The sequence below is a fragment of the Ochlerotatus camptorhynchus genome, unplaced genomic scaffold, assembly GCF_037179485.1.
Source record: "Ochlerotatus camptorhynchus isolate MF236.1 unplaced genomic scaffold, CSIRO-AGI_Acam_v1.1 ptg000577l, whole genome shotgun sequence".
Classification (NCBI taxonomy): domain Eukaryota; kingdom Metazoa; phylum Arthropoda; class Insecta; order Diptera; family Culicidae; genus Ochlerotatus; species Ochlerotatus camptorhynchus.
Genome location: NW_027041058.1, coordinates 32,479 through 49,197, shown reverse-complemented (window position 1 = coordinate 49,197; position 16,719 = coordinate 32,479). Strand labels below are relative to the sequence as shown.

The following is a 16,719-nucleotide window of genomic DNA, read 5'->3' as shown; positions in this document are numbered from 1 at the left end:
TATGTCAACTATACTATGCTTTCCTTTCAAAAGTTTGTATTGAAACGAAAATAACCCCCTTTAAATTTGAGCACTGCCTCGCTTTCCATTTGACAGTACTACAATTCACTTTAAAAATGTCAACTTTTGAAAGCAGGGAGTGGGTAACTTTTGAATTAACAGTTGGATCACTTTTGTTTTGAAAGCTAAACACTTTCTACCAAAAAGAACCAATGCAAACTTTTAATTCTACCAATGGTTTTTTTTAATTTCATTAGCGATTATATTATTATAAATTATAATAGGGCTAGGACACAATCTGCGCTGGTAACATAAACTTTGTTTTATTTTCTTGGTTTTTTGTTTATAAAATAAATGAATAAATTCATGTTTTAAATATGATACAAACATTAGTTTGGCTACTTTTCTTAATCTTGAAAATCATTAATATGATAATATTTAAAATTTGATGTAAAAAATATATTGTCATAATAAAAACAACTCTTTTCGAACTGAAACAGTTTGCACTTCATTTTGAAAGCATTGGTTTTCCTTTTGACAGTTCTACAATTTGATTCAAAAGCATCAACTTTTAAAACTAACGAAGAGGTAAACTTGTGATTAAACAACACATGTGTGGACAAGTTACACATTTTTATTTAGAATGCTTCAGACTTTCTACCAAAAAGAACCAACGAAAACTTTTAATTCTATCAATGATTTTTTTAATTTTAGTAGTGATTATTGTTTGTGTGTAGGAGAAAAGGAGACAAACTAGTCAAAAGTAGGTAAAAGTGAACTGGCCGTTGGGTACTTTTTTCTTACAATTCCAATCCACTCAGCTACACGGTAACCAGCGTAAACACATAAATGAGTAAAAAAATACACATTTTTTATATTTATATGCAGCTGTCAAAAAATGTGTAAATTTAGAGATCCTAAAATGTGTAAAAAAATACACATTTTAAGAATGTAGTACCAGTCAAAAAATGTGTATTTTTATACTCATTAATGGGTAAAAAAAACTTCAAACTTGTTGACGCACGCCATTTGCTAAATTTCAGTGAAGAACAGCAGGAAAATTGAGGAACTACGGTCCAAACTGGACAGTGCGCAACGATGGACATTCTAGAGGGTAGGTGATTTATACTTTTTTCATAGCTTTTAGTTTTAGTTTAGTTTATATACCTACTTCATATACTGATTTTTGTTTTTCTTCCCTTGATTTGTTTCCCGTGATGAGCATCAATGCTACCGACGCCAGGGAGGAATCTCCCATACCTGGACCCTACCTATCGACCCATCAACTCATGAACCGGAAACCAATGGCTTCACTTCCCTTCCGAAGGAAGGCGTGATCCTCGGCGCGATCAGAGATGTTACACAGCAAAAAAAAATGTAATATCGATCAACGTAATTCAAGCTGATGTATGAAATAATGATGTAATAGCAAAACGCAGATACAATATTACATCAATGGATGTAATTTTGTTCGCAAAATCGATGTACATCGTACAATGTGATATTACACAACCGATGGATTGACCTGGTTGCAGCAGTTTCGATGTAATATTCAACAACTTTTTTTGCTGTGTATGCCTCAGAACATCCCGGCAGCGTCGACTGGGATTGAGAGTAAATCACGACGAAATCACGCTTACCAACACCTCCGGTGCCGCTACTTATTTTTGTTGATTATATTTCTGTTTTTAATAAAATATATACAATAATCGAGCAATCTTTATTTTACCATTGACACAAATATGAAAATTCCGAAGTTAATAAAAAACCATGAGCACTCATTATATTTAAGTTCTAGAAATGATTACTTTTTACACATTTTGCTATAAAAACCGTTCTTGAAAAATGTGTAAAAAATACACTTCTTTTGACGTTTGCTGGGTTTACACATAAATGTGTAAACGCAGTTTACACATTTTATGAGTAGGCCCCTTTTTTCACGAAATGTGTGAAATTTTACACATTAATGTGTTTACGCTGGTTACCGTGTATATTTTCAGTTGCGGGGGGTTTTTGTTTCGATTTCTTTTCAAGGATATGAACACTCAAAAATATTACTAATCGAAAATAGATTAAAATTTAATATTTATTTTATTTAGCTATGTTTATTCATAGATTTGATTAAAAAGTAATCTATTCCAGCTTTGTTTTTATGCATCAGTATGAATAACATGTCAAAGTTCATGATTATGCATAACAATTCGTTTCTCGGCTTAGCTCTTGTCATGAATCGACATGAACCGCCTCAAACAAGTATTTTTATCTGAGCTTCAAGTGAAAAAAAACTGCACTAAGTGTCTATAAAACATTACTTAAATGCAGCACCATAATTTTAGATGCTGATGTTTGAACTGTGGCCTATTCCGTTCGGTGATCGAGTCTTCTGAGGTTCTTCCTATAGTCAAAACTTCTGGTCATTTCAGGGGGAACGACACTCATTTGGATGTATTTTTTCAGTCTAGTAATTACTTGGGATTTTCGGGGAAAAACATAATTGATGGGATTTTTTTGAGTGTGTCCTGTTGACGAAAATAGAGCACGGATAGAAAAATAGATGGGATAGATCAGGGAATGGATGTGATGTGAGGGGTGTTAAAAAGTTTCAGAGGAATACAAGTCCGAACGCGAAGAGGATAGGTGTAAAAAGAAGAAAAATCTACTGCAATGCAGCGTCCATAAATAACTTGACGCTTATAGGGGGAGGGGGGGGGGGGTCACCTATATCGTTACGAATTATTACATAGGAGAGGAGGAGTAAAGCTTTCCGTTACGTAACCACGAGAACATATTGTTTTTTTTTTGTTGTTTCTTGATGTAAAGTTTGAAAATACAGGTCAAAATATGCCATCACTAAATCTTGCTTGCAAAATGGATATGTTTTAATTTTATATCTTGTGATTTTTGCTCTGCTTAAACTTTTGAATATCAGGTACTCGATGTTACGCTGATCTTTTGTTTTTATTTTGATAATAATACAATTAACTAGAAATAAAAAAGACATACAGTGCAGAAAACGGTTCCGTACCAAATAGGTCGAAACTGCACAGTATGAGGAACGAGTGGTGGCGATGGATCACTAGGTTCCGGTTAATATTCCCAGCTATATTTGGACGGGAATTTGAATCACAATATTCTCGCACAGAAACTCCATCAGCCGGTGGGTGTCTTCCTTCACCATTAGCTCTTTCTTCTCCGGATCCTTGACCAGCAACTAGTAAAACTTGGGCCGGTTGGAAAAATTACCTGAATTCCTTCTCCACCTGCTTGTCGTAACTTCCATGCTACAACACACAGACACCTGGGCTCTTATCCGTCAAATTCGATCGGTTTAAGTCCGGGAAATGGACAACTTGATGTTGTCCCGCGAACGATTTTAGACGAGTGGTCCGGCATCTTTTTTAAGTTTTCCGATTTTCAACCGGCATAGTCAGCTGACATACATGGTGTTTGTTGTGGAGATTATTGAAAAATGACAGTGAGTATGGCAGAGTGCTTCGAGGTCGACCTGAAATCTTCGAGAAACTGCATGGCTTGCTTAACAATTTGTGTGCATGCAGAAGGGATAAGTTGGAAATAGAAAGAATAGATAGGATGAATTGAAATTTTGGGCACGTTGAAAATTTTTTGAGAGGTTTTGGATAATCCTGAAGTGTCATTCCCCCTGGGTCATTTCAACGCCAGATCAACATAAACAACACTCGTTCGTTGGGCTACTTCCGGTTCTGAGTTGATCTACACGGATGGAAAGTGCCTTGGCGAAGCAATATGATGGCACCGTGATCGAAAAATTGTAAACCATTTAAAACAAGGAGCTTCCATGCGAGAAGAAGGTGTACTATATCTGGGAGTTGGTTCGTGTCTAATCTATTACGGACAAATTATTTTTATCTAGATAAAACATTTCTATGGTTTTGAACAGCTGGGATCGCTACACATTTGAATCGGCCGTTATAGATTCTCGATCAAGAGTTAAGTTTAGGTTTAGGTTTCATGTCGGTTTGTCGGTGGTAAATTCACTTTTAACGATATTGAGTCAACTCGACTCAATTTTGAGTTGGTCTGATCGGTCATGTGTAAAGGCACGAAAAGCAGCGCGAAAAGCTCGCTCGCCTCTCATGTAATTCGATGTGTCGCGTCATGGGTTTGACCCTAATCAGATGTTGGCTTCTTCCCCCGGGTCACCCGTAATATGTCCGGATCTGGTCGAAACGGTTCTTGGAACTAAATTTGCGTTCCATTGAACTAGTCTTTGAATTCTCATGTAATTTGATGTGTCGCATGGTGGGTTTAACCCGAGGTTTAACCCTAATCAGATGCTGGCTTCTTCCCCCGGGACACCCGGAATATGTCCGGATGTGGCCACTTTGGTTCTAGGAACTAAATTTGAGTTCCTTTGAACTAGTCTTTGAATTCTCATGTAATTTGATGTGTCACATGATGGGGTTTGGCCCTAATCAGATGCTGGCTGCATCCCCCGGGACACCCGGAATGTGTCTCGATGTGGCCAAAGTGATTCTTCACAGCAAAAGTAATTCAAGCTGATGTATGAAATAATGATGTAATAGCAAAAAGCAGATACAATATTACATAAATAGATGTAATTTCGTTCGCAAAATCGATGTTCATCGTACAACGTAATATGGTAATATTACACAACGGGCGGAATGACCTCTGTGCAGCTGTTTGGATGTAATGTTCAACAACTTTTTTCTTTTCTGTGTTGGAACTAGATTTGAATTCCATTGAACTAGTAGGGGAATTTACGTATTCTCGTCAAGCTAAGCAGCAACCTTCTTTCTATAGCCTTTTTCTCTAAGGAACGCACACATATGCAGTATTGGTTTGTTTACAATCTTTTGCTGCCAGCTGCTCTAACAATTTCAGTCGAAAGAATTGTCAAAAACTGTTTTGAAACGCTTTTACAAAGCTCATGTTTATACCTACATCACTGTTTTTATTTTTATTAAATTAAACCCATTGAAAAAGAAAATGGTGGTGAACAACCGTGAGCGCGCCGGGCGCTTGTGTGTGGACAAAATGGCCGAAACGATCAGTTTTTTTTACAGGTATCGTTTTCGCCTCAGGCGCCCAAATCACAAACGAAGTGACAGACGGAGCGGCTCGAAAACTTTGGTGACTAACCTGCTATTGCAATTTTTCAGTGTACCACATGGCAACACCACTACTACTGGATTGTACCACATGGCAACACTACTACCATAGAGGTAACTCTAAGACCACTGGGTCCCGAAGAAAATCATTATTATTTTTGGCTCACTCAGTACCAGAACAACGGTCCCAAGCAGTCCCAAGCTATTTCACTCACCCCTGCATGTTCTGCATGAATCCACACACCCCTGATGTTATCTGTCAAACTTTCATAGCGAATCAAAACAAACATAGTGTAGTAATAGAATTTCAACTAGAATAGGGTACGTTAATCGTTTGCTTGGGACCAATAGGCTACTAAAGTGGTGATCCAATTTAAGATCGTTAGTTTCGTATTGATTGTTGATAGTACCATAGAGGTAACTCTAAGACAAGTAGGTCCCAAAGAAACGTGCTCAACTTTTTGGCTCACCTCTGGTACTATCTTCGGTCCCAACCCGCATAAACGCGAACCATCACATGACCTTACCGATAATGGTTATAAATTGTTTATAATCCCTGCTAAACTTCAACTGAAATGGTTATGGAACTTTACATGAACGTTTGTGTGATAAAGTTTTAACCTTATGTATTATGGTTTTTTGGAAGCGGACCTTACAAACAATGGGTTGTTAAGAACCATTACCATTCCAAATTCTTGTTTTCTCCATACATTTTCAGAAAGAGAACTATATTAGAACGTTTTTACTTATGGTTTGAGAACATTAATGGTTATGGTTATGGTAGTCAGTAAGGTCCATTAATGGTTTTGTATTATCGCTCAACTTTACGTGAAATATATCGTGAATTGGTAATCAGTAATTTACAGGCAACCAATTCACGATATATTCCACATAAAGTTGATCGATGTTACAAAACCATTCATGGACCTTACTGGTTACCATAACCATTACCATTAATGTTCTCAAACCATAAGTTAAAAGGTTTTAGTATAGTTTTCTTTCCGAAAATGTATGGAGAAAACAAGAATTTTGAATGGTAATGGTTCTTAACAACCCATTATTTGTAAGGTCCACTTCCAAAAAACTATAATACTTAAGGTTAAAACTTTATCATTAAACGTTCATGTAAAGTTCCATAACCATTTCAGTTGAAGTTTAGCAGGGATTATAAACAATTTATAACCATTATCGGTAAGGTCAATTTATGGTTCGCGCTTATGCGGGAAGCTTGTCGAATCACCCCTCGAAACATAGGAAAAACCAATAACCCCTCATTTTATCTGTCAAACTTTCATAGCGAATAAAAACAAACGTTGCGTAGTACTAGAATTTCGACTAGAATACTACTAGATTGAACCATAGAGGTAACTCTAAGACCACTGGGTCCCGAAGAAAATCATTATTATTTTTGGCTCACTCAGTACCAGAACAACGGTCCCAAGCAGTCCCAAGCTATTTCACTCACCCCTGCATGTTCTGCATGAATCCACACACCCTAATAAAATTATTATGGTTATTTTGCTTAACGACGTGTTCCGGGTATCATCCAAACCATTTGTTGTATAGTTCTATTATTTGGGTTATCGTTCGTTTATGGTTATTTTTTATTAGGGCACCCCTGATGTTATCTGTCAAACTTTCATAGCGAATCAAAACAAACATAGTGTAGTAATAGAATTTCAACTAGAATAGGGTACGTTAATCGTTTGCTTGGGACCAATAGGCTACTAAAGTGGTGAGCCAATTTAAAATCGTTAGTTTCGTATTGATTGTTGATTGAACTAGCATTTTCACCAAATGTACTAGAATGTTTTGGTTATATCTCTTTCACTCTACTCAAAACTGAAATGCATAAAAAAATTACAAAATGATACGCACTCTTTGCACACTGTCAAAGAATCATTGTACACAAAATCAACTTTGTTCAAATCAAAACAAAAAAACTAACCCATCTGGTGGATGATGGCACAAGCTTTCAAGAAAATTCTATTACAGTGAACCACATTATTTTAATGGATTTCTTCGCCAGTTAGTCGTCTGTAACTTCGTTTGTGCCCAAATGTTACAAATATGCGCGCCGGCGCGAGGTTCGAGTGGCCCAAATCCGCCCCGTCCGCCGAGCGGTTCGGGGGCGGCTCACCCGCTGTATGTGGGTGTCTTGCCCCCAGTAAATTCTCGATTACTTTTTCGAAACGGACGTATCATCTTTTGTAAACAATGCATTTGATCGTCAATTTGACGTAACTGGTAGCTCGACCACGCACACAAACACCACTATCAGGTAAGGAAAATTTTCCCCTATCTGATGGTAGTGTTATAATGAGTGGGCGAGCTACCAGTTACGTCAAATCGACGATCAAATGCATTGTTTACAAAAGCTGATACGTCCCTTCGAGAATTCACTTTTAACGAAATTGCGTCAACTCGACTTGAGTTCGTCTGATCGGCCGTGTGTATAAAGGCACAAAAAGCATGCTCGCGCTCGCCCCGCTCGCCGCAAAGAGAGAAACGTCAACTTTGAGTTCTTCTCCACCCGCTCATTCGTTCCTTTCAATTCCCACGACGACAGGCACCAGAAGACGAAATTCGTGAGAATTTTAAAATGAAAACAAAAACATTCCGTCACTTTTCCGCGTACAAAAATCAGTATTAGCCAGTGTTGGATAGTTTTTGTACTACGTCGACAGCTTTCTCCATTGATTCGAATTGCGTCAAGGTGGTTGAAAAAGATTTCAACTAGGCACTAGTCCGGGGGAGGCCCAGAATCTGCGGTTGAAATTTAGACGATCCGAAACGATGTGCTGCTGACCCCCCAGAGGCAGGAATCATGAGTCCAAGGAACATACTGCACGTCGTGGAGGAAAACATCCGAGGCAAAATCGGCTGGAGGAATCTACCCCTGGAGCTAAGGAAGGTACGGATTGGGTTGTGGAAATTGCTTCGCGGAAATGTTTTGAATAATTGCTTTGATTTTTTGTTGCCCTAGGCATTGCATGATAATGAGAAACGTTACGAGAAGCTCATCCTGGAGTACAGTCTAAAGAACCAACTTCGCTATCGGGGCAATTTAGGTAAGTGCATGATGACATTGAGCGGATTGGGTAATATATGTATGTAATCATAATGAATTCATGTTGGTTCCGTTCGGCAGTGCATACGACGTTTGGCCATGAAAAGTTGTATTATGAAAAATTGATCGAGGAAAACATTAGGGCACTGCACCTGTTTCCGTACCATCTGGCCGATATCGTGACGAAAGGGCTTCGGTTGACACCCTTCAACTACTACATAGGTGAGTGGGCTGTGTGTTGGTGGGGAGGGAGATAAGCACATTGACTCAAGTTGGAAACTCTCGTTGTAGATATGCTCGTTTTCCTGTTGAACAACGACAAGAACTATGATTCATTACCGAATTTTACGGCAGCGGATTGCCTCCGGGTGGTCGGAATTGGACGCAATGAGTATCTTTCGATATCGAGTGATTTGAAGACGAGCTCGCCGAAGTTGTTCTTCAAGCGAAATCCGTACTATCTGCTGCCAAAGTTTCCCCGGCGGATCGTGATCGAACACTGGTGGAAGGTTGAGGTGGGCTATGTTCTGGAGAGCGATGTGCAGTTTGTGAACCAGGTGGAGCTGGCAGTGCTGGATCAGTTGATTGATTGCGGTGCTCAAACGGCTGGTGCGTTGGACTACGAGGTGGTGCACAGTCTGTACCGGAAGGGGCTAATCTATCTCGACGTGCCAATTAGCGGGGAGGACAAGATCACCATTCCGCCGTTGCAGAATTTCGTGATGAACCGGGTCAGCGGAGATCACTTTGAGAATCTGCTGTACAATGTGTTCGTCACGGCGGATGAGCAGTCGACGATTGCGGATGTAAGTATTTGAACGGGCAGACATACGGACAGACTTACAGAATCGAGAGAGAATCGGAAAAATCTTAAGTCCTGTACTGTCACCACAAAACTGAAAAAAGACGTTCCAATCGAGCAAAGCAGTACATTTTGACGGCTCGATTGGAGCTACCTTTGACAGACGTCCATACTTTTACTAAGGCTGTGTTCCATTTGGCGAATTTTTCACTTAAATTTGACTGACAGACAATTTTCAAATAATCCTGCTATTATACTAGACTTATTTCTGACAGACTAGGAATCAATTTTGACAAACACCTTCTCGAAAATCAGGATTTTCGAACATTATAATTTATTTTCAACGTGTCAAATTTAAGTGAAAATTCACCAAATGGAACACAGCCTAAGAGAGCTTTAACAAAATCTACAGAGAATTGGCAGAATTGATAGAAAATCGACAGAATCGACAAAATTGACAGACACCCCTATTCTGTATTCCGTTTCGAACGAAATTCTCATACAAAAAAATATTGATTTGTATGAGAATTTCGTTCGAAACGAAATACAGAATAGGGGTGAGAATCTACAGAGAATTGGCAAAATCGACAAAGAATCGATGGAAACGACAGAATCTACAGAATAATTCCTTTGATTATCTTTTAGTTATTGACAGGATCGACAGAATTGACATAGAACAGACAACAAAATCGACTAAATTGACAAAATCAATAGAATCGATCAAGTCGACTTAAAATCGACATTGACATTGACAGAATCTACAGATAATCGACAAAATCAACGAAATCAAAAGAAACGACCGAATCTACAGATTTGACAAAATCGATAGAATTTACAGAGAATCCATAGAATAGACAGCAAGTAGAATTCAAGCTGAACATTGCATTAGGTCCTAAGTAACATTGACAGATTCTCTTCGTCGACTTTCTCTTTGTATCCCCACGGCCATGTAAATACATTACCAGGTATTTTCAGCACACAGATCGATAACAGAAGCTTTTATCTAGCATCTAATACGACAAACACAACAAGAAACGGTTATGAGCTCAAGTTATTAACGAAAGAGAAAGTTGACGAAGAGAATCGATCAATGTTACTTAGGACCTAATGCAAGCTTGAATTGACTGAATTGACAAAATCTAAGAATCATCAGAATCGAAGAATCATCAGAATCGACAGAATTGAAAAAAATTATGTTGATTTAATTTACATTCTCGATGAACATTTCAAATCGTCCTATCTGCGTTGATCGATTCTCTTCATCGACTTTCTCTTTTGATAACTACTGCTACGCAAACAGATTTTGCGTTAATTTTATCGCAAAGTTTGAAAACGGAGATTTTTATCTAGCGTCCAAAACTTCAAATACAATAGGGAAAGGTTTTGCAGCTCCGTTATTAACGAAAGAGAAAGTCGATGATGAGAATCGATCAATGCAGATAGGACCTTTTGAAATGTTTATCTAGATTATATTATAATCTGCAAAATCGACGGAATTGACAGAATCGACGGAATCAACAGAAATTACAGTATCGACTAAATCTACTTAGAATCGACAGAAAATCGACGGAATCGACTGAATCGAGGAAATTGACAGAATCGACGAAATCGGCAGAATTGCTAAAATCGACTGTGAATCGACAAAATCCTCGACGAAATCAACAGACATCGATAGAGAATCGACGAAATCGATTAAAATCGACGAAACTGATATAATCTAAAGATCGACGGAATCAATAGAAACGACCGAATCTTCAGAATTGACAGAATTGAAAGATAATCGACATAATTTACAGAGAATCGACGAAATAGGCAACTAGCAGAATTGACAGAATCGACAAAATCGATTGAGAATCGACAGAATAGACATAAAATCGAAGGATTCATCAGAATCGACAGAATTGACAGAATATAGACAAAATCGACAGAATTGACAGAGATGCCGATTTGATGGAATTGACAGAATCGATAGAGAATTGACGGAATCAACAGAAACCACAAAATCGATATAACATCGACGGAATTTGACGGAATCGAGCTAATCATCAGAATTGACAGAGAATCGACAGAATTGACAGACAGTGACAGAGAATCGAGGGAATCGACATAAAATCGACGAAATCGACTCTATGGAGGAAATTGACAAAATCGACAACATTGGAAGAATTTAAAAAATGGACTGCGAATCGGCAAAATCAACAGAATTGCTATATATTCGACATAATTGACAGAGATTCGGCAGATTCGTCAGAGAATCGACAAAATCTATAAAGAATCGAAAAAATGACAGAATTGACAGAAAAATGGCAGACAATCGAATCGATGGAATTGACAAAACCGACTGAGAATCTATATAATCAACGGAATCGACAAAATCGATAGAGAATCGACAAAATCTACAGAACTGACAGATAATCAGCAGAATCGACAGAAGCGGAATCGACAGAAAATCGGCAGAATCAACTAAAATCTACAGAATTGACGAAACTGACAGAATCTACGAAATCAATAGAAACGACCGAATCTACAGATTTGACAAAATCGACTGAATTGAAAGATAATCGACAGAATGTAGAGACACCTGGTAGAATCGACAGAATCGACAGAATCGACAAAATCGATAGAAAATCGACAGAATTGACATATAATTGAATCGAAGGAAACAATCGACAGAATTGGGTTGTTTAATTTCGAAAAATATACACCGATTTTTATACATCATCTGATAGAGCTTCGTTTTCTGATCCCGTAGACATTCATCTCGATTTTTAAATCAAGATTTAAAATTTTGATCGTTGACATCTAAATCTAATCGTTGACAGCTCGCTCCCATACAAAGTCCCACCAAGGGGCGCTAAGATGGTGATTTTTGCTAATGTAATCGTACTTATTTAAAATAGTTCCAGTGTACCAAAATTGATGAAATTTTGGATTTCGGTTCCATTTTTAATGCAGATAACGAATATGTATTTACCTCAATACCCCTAAACAACTCAATTGAGGGATAATCGACAAAATCGACGGAATTGACAAAATCAACAGACACCGATAAATAATTGACAAAATCGACTTAAAATCGACAAAATTTACCGAATCGACGGAATCGACAGAAAATCGACTAAAATCGACGAAATAGAAACGACTGAATCTACAGATTTGACAAAATCGAAATAATTTACAGAAAATTGACAGAGAATCGACAGAATAGACAATTAGCAGGGTCGAAAAAATTGATAGAGAATCGGCAGACATAAAATCGGATCGAAAGATCATAAGAATCGACAAAACCGACAGAATTGAGAGAGAATCAACAGAATCGACAGAATCGACATAAAATCGACAAATCGACGGAAAATCAATAAAAAAAAAAAAAAAAACCGACGGAATCGACTGAATCGATGAAATTGACAGAATCGGCAAAATCGGTAGAATTGACATAATCAACAGAATTGCCGTCATAATTGACATATAATCGGTAGAATCGTCACAATCGACAAAATCGACAAAATTGATAGAATTGACAAAGATTCGCCAGGATGGACAAATAATCGGCAGAAATTCGACTAAATCGACATAATTGACAGAATCTACAGAATGGACGAATTGACAGAATCGATGAGAGTGCCTTAAGCCAACTAATGAAAACTTCCCTTTTCCAGTTATCTAACATCCTCCAAGTCCCGCTGGATACCGTCAAGCAAGCTACGTCCCTTTTTTGCCGCCTGAACTTTGCCCGTCGCAAACCGTCCAGCTTCACGAACACCGTCGAACCGCATGAGAGCTGGAGGATCGCCCGACGCGAACAACAACAGCAGCAAACCGGCCGAACCATCTTCAACTACCATTCGCTCCTCCTCAGCCAGGAATCCGTCGAAAGTGAACAGAGTGAACGCGCAGCAGATCTCACCATCGGTTCTCTGGATAGTCCGAGTCCAGCCGAAGACAGTCCCGGTGACTACAGTAACCTATCCGATGCCAAACCGGAGGAAACGTTTCGCTCCTCTCAGGACACCAAACGAGTCGGTTTCATCTTCGATTCCACTCTCACGGCGTTCCTCATGATGGGGAACCTTTCTCCGGGCCTAAAAACCCACGCCGTAACTCTGTTTGAGGTCGGCAAACTATGCGACGAAGGAATGAACGACTTTCTCCGCGAGCTGGAGAAGGTATCCATTCTGGATGCCGACGGGGAAGGCGAAGTCAGTCGCTACTTCCATCATGCCATAATCCTACGGTCCACAATCGTTGCCCTGAAAACGGTTCTCAACACGGAACTGGACCTACTTCGTCTGGAAAGCCTCGAAGCCCTGGATCAGAAAACTCGCAACCGTCTGCTGGAAAAGAAGTACAAATTCCTCATTGCTGCCGCGCCTCTTTCGGGGATCCTATCCTCTCCCTTCACCATTCCATTCTTCGGTCAGTTCTACCGAACCTCAACCAATTCGCACATTTGGTCCAAACTGTTCTACTACCACATGGGAGCCTACGGCCCCCCGAGCCTCCTGCTTGCCAAAGGAACCGTCCTCAATCATCTCCCGCGGCTTTTCCTCGGCTACGGGAAACTGCTCATAACAATCGTCCACACGGAATCGTTTGTGCTCAATTCGGAAAAATATGCCTCGTTGAACGAGCACCTGAAGAACGGATGTGTACTGATCCAGGGCTACGGGATCAAGCAACCGGCCGAGATGCACTACGAGGTGTTTCCGTTCAATGCGGGTGAACGAGGCACGGGCTGGAGCCGGCATTCGGCTGTGCGAAAGCTGGCCAAGGTGCTAGACTTGGAGAATAGCTTCGGCTATATGACGTTCATCAGGACCGGAGTTCCGGATTATGGTGAGTTGATTGTGTGTGTGTGTGTGTATCAGGTTTCTTCTGAAGTTACCACCTAATTCGCAGGATGTGACAACTATGACGATAGCGTGCATCTGTCCAGGGATCATGCCAAAAGCAGCAAGGAACGAAAACATTCCTCCGATGGAGCAAAACTGGATCACCCCAAACCCAAGGCGGTAAGCTTATCAAATCCTCATTGCCATATTAGGTGTGGTTTTGCTATTTATCTGCTTCCATAGACTCGATCGGATACGATCAGTTCGATAACTTCGATCGAAAGTGATGACGCCAGTCTGATCGAGGACATCCGGCGGATACGGGACATCTACGATGGGAAGGTTTCAGTCGAACCGGACCTCCCGGAGGACGATGAACCCACCAACGGCGGCCCGTCTGAACCTAGCCCCGACCACGACTTGGTACGGCAACTGGCCGACGCCAGTCGGAACGCGGATTCGGACTCCGACTCGAGGGATCGATCGTCCGGAAATCGGATGGAGGTGGGCGTTGTTTGCAAATAACAAGCAGATTTAAATGCATATTTTCGCTTTTAGGAATGGACCCTGCTGGACGTTCATTTCGGAATTCCGCTGTTTGACGTCGATTGCAATACCAGCATATGTCAACATGTCATCAAGAAGCTTTGCTCGCAGGAAAAGTTAGTTGTTTCTTATGGAGCCTAGTGAAAACTTGCGATTGATTACTGTACTTTTTCACAGCATTGCACATATCCTGGAAATCAATGCCAAAATGGAGCACCGTTACCTGAAATTCATTTCGCAATGCTTGGTAAGTCAATTTATTTATATCCTAAGACCATCATTCAAATCCAAAATCTGCTCAACCAGTACTACGAGGACGAAAGTATGGAACTGGTCAAACCGGGTAAATTGGTCCCGAAACCGCGGATCAGTCTTGCGTTTGAAAATGGTAAAATCATCAGCTGGAATGGAAAGTAGCTTGTTTGGTGTGCAATTTCCCAACACTAGGAAACAATCTGAGATAAACCAAAAATTCCCCCAAAACGCATTCCACTTTTTAGATGAAGGAGCAGTTAGAAGCAGAGGTAGAGTGAGAGAGTCAATACTTAATATTATTAACAAAATAAAATGCCGAATAACTTGGTTAGAATATTTGGGTATTATCGCAAGCAAATTTGCAATAGGAAGTGTGGTGATGGGTAGCTCGAGTCCGTACTGTTTTAACTAAGAGTTTAAACGTTAAAAATTAGCAACTGTACATATACCAAAGTCCAGTTTTAGTCCCTGGCCCATTGTGAGAAATGCATTCATCTATTTTAAAGCGATAGCTATGGCTGGAAGATTTTACATTCCGAAAGAAATACCTTACTTTTCTCTTTCTCCGGCTGTGGCACAAACATGCTGAAGCGAATATTTTCCACCCCAACCAGCGGTCACTTTAGAGACATTGGAGAACACAGCCTGCCGTCGGGACAGGCGCTGTTATATTCTACTATACGAGATGAAAACACCAATTTTATGCGCAAATCGATGCTGCTAAGGAACTTGTACAGTCAACTGAATGCCGTCGTGGATAAGTTTTCAAAGAGTGAAATCAAGATCTACCCTGGTGGCTTCAATGGCTTCAGAATTCTGTGGCAGGAACGACAGGGGCTCGCTCTTCCCCTGTCGGTGCACAAGTCAACCACATCTGCATTAGCCGAACATGTAGACGGAGCTTTCTTGATGTCCGAAATAAACCAGTAGTGAAAAGGTTTTTCAATGAAGAACTTGAGGCCCGAGTAGCGGATGTTCCGAAAGGTGGCAGCGTAGTAGAGTAGTGGACACGGTCATCAAGAATGCCCTTATCGAAACGAGTGAGAACAACCTGTGAACCAGAAATAACTAGATAAATAACAGCTGGAACGTGCAACAGCTTTTGTCTACCAAAGAACTGCTTATGAAGGAGTTGGAGTGTTTTCTAGCGCTAGCTCATGTTAAGAAGGAGTTAGCTCCAAGAGTGAAACTAAGAGATGAACTAGCCTTAGGCTAAAAATCTCTCTAATAAAGGAAAAAAAAATCCAAGAGTGAAAAACAACTTTCCAACATTTCAGTTAGATTACTCAAAGTCTAAGTTTGATTTACTTGCTTCACTCAGCATGTTGCTTTCCCGACCTTTTATTCTTATACTTCTAGATAGGGTTAGAATAAGTACCTGACTGATTTTGTAAACAATCCCTGCCCTCTGCATCAGTAAGGGTTAGGGCGCGTTCTGCCAGGTTGATCGAGGCAGATATCATGTGTTAGTAAGTGATGACACTGGGAATTATTGGAGCCTGAATGAAATGTGGCGTTTGCGAAGATCACTTGAAGATACGATGTGTCGGAACTTTTTATAAGGTTTTATAAGACGCAACTAGGAACTCAAGATCATCATTCAAAGATAATGGCCGTCGGAATGCCGTAGAACACATCAGAAATTATATGGGAGACTTTCGGGAGATCAGTAGCGCCTAGCAGTGATGCAGAGAAGAACAACGAGTTCACAAATAGACGCGAAAATTGGATAAAAGGATGAACAAACATCGAAAGTTGATGAGATCGTTTTGAATTTTGAATTTTTATTATTGCTCATATATACAGGGTGTTTGGTTCCGGGTTTTATATATTTTTAGGGTAGATAGGGCTTCCAACGTTATGAAAAAATCTCCATGAAACATAGGATCGGAAATGAGTGAGTATTTCAACATTCGATGTTTTTTTCTCATAGTCAAATTTGGTGGGCGTGAAACACCTGAAAGATTCCAAGGCGGAATATTTCACGCATGACATCCCCGATGAGAGGCCTACCAAACTTCGACCGCAAGATGATCGAAGCTGAAATCAAGGACCGGTTCAAGCTAGCCACAATTGCTGTCTTCCGGATTACGAGGAGAGTCG

At 39.9% G+C, this 16,719-nt stretch overlaps 1 protein-coding gene across 1 annotated transcript in view; it reads left to right on the top strand.

Moving 5' to 3' along the window:
- The window catches only part of LOC135713698 (protein FAM91A1), a 179,798-nt gene extending 164,671 nt beyond the window's left edge, over positions 1-15,127 (top strand). The window contains exons 2-11 of the mRNA XM_065236894.1: positions 7,869-8,025; positions 8,098-8,182; positions 8,263-8,403; positions 8,473-8,987; positions 12,643-13,819; positions 13,883-13,995; positions 14,059-14,319; positions 14,374-14,477; positions 14,539-14,608; positions 14,668-15,127. Coding sequence (XP_065092966.1) covers positions 7,939-8,025; positions 8,098-8,182; positions 8,263-8,403; positions 8,473-8,987; positions 12,643-13,819; positions 13,883-13,995; positions 14,059-14,319; positions 14,374-14,477; positions 14,539-14,608; positions 14,668-14,778 — 2,664 coding nt within the window. The 5' untranslated portion in view covers positions 7,869-7,938 and the 3' untranslated portion in view covers positions 14,779-15,127. The remainder of the gene's footprint in view (positions 1-7,868; positions 8,026-8,097; positions 8,183-8,262; positions 8,404-8,472; positions 8,988-12,642; positions 13,820-13,882; positions 13,996-14,058; positions 14,320-14,373; positions 14,478-14,538; positions 14,609-14,667) is intronic.
- Positions 15,128-16,719: the final 1,592 nt, after the last annotated feature.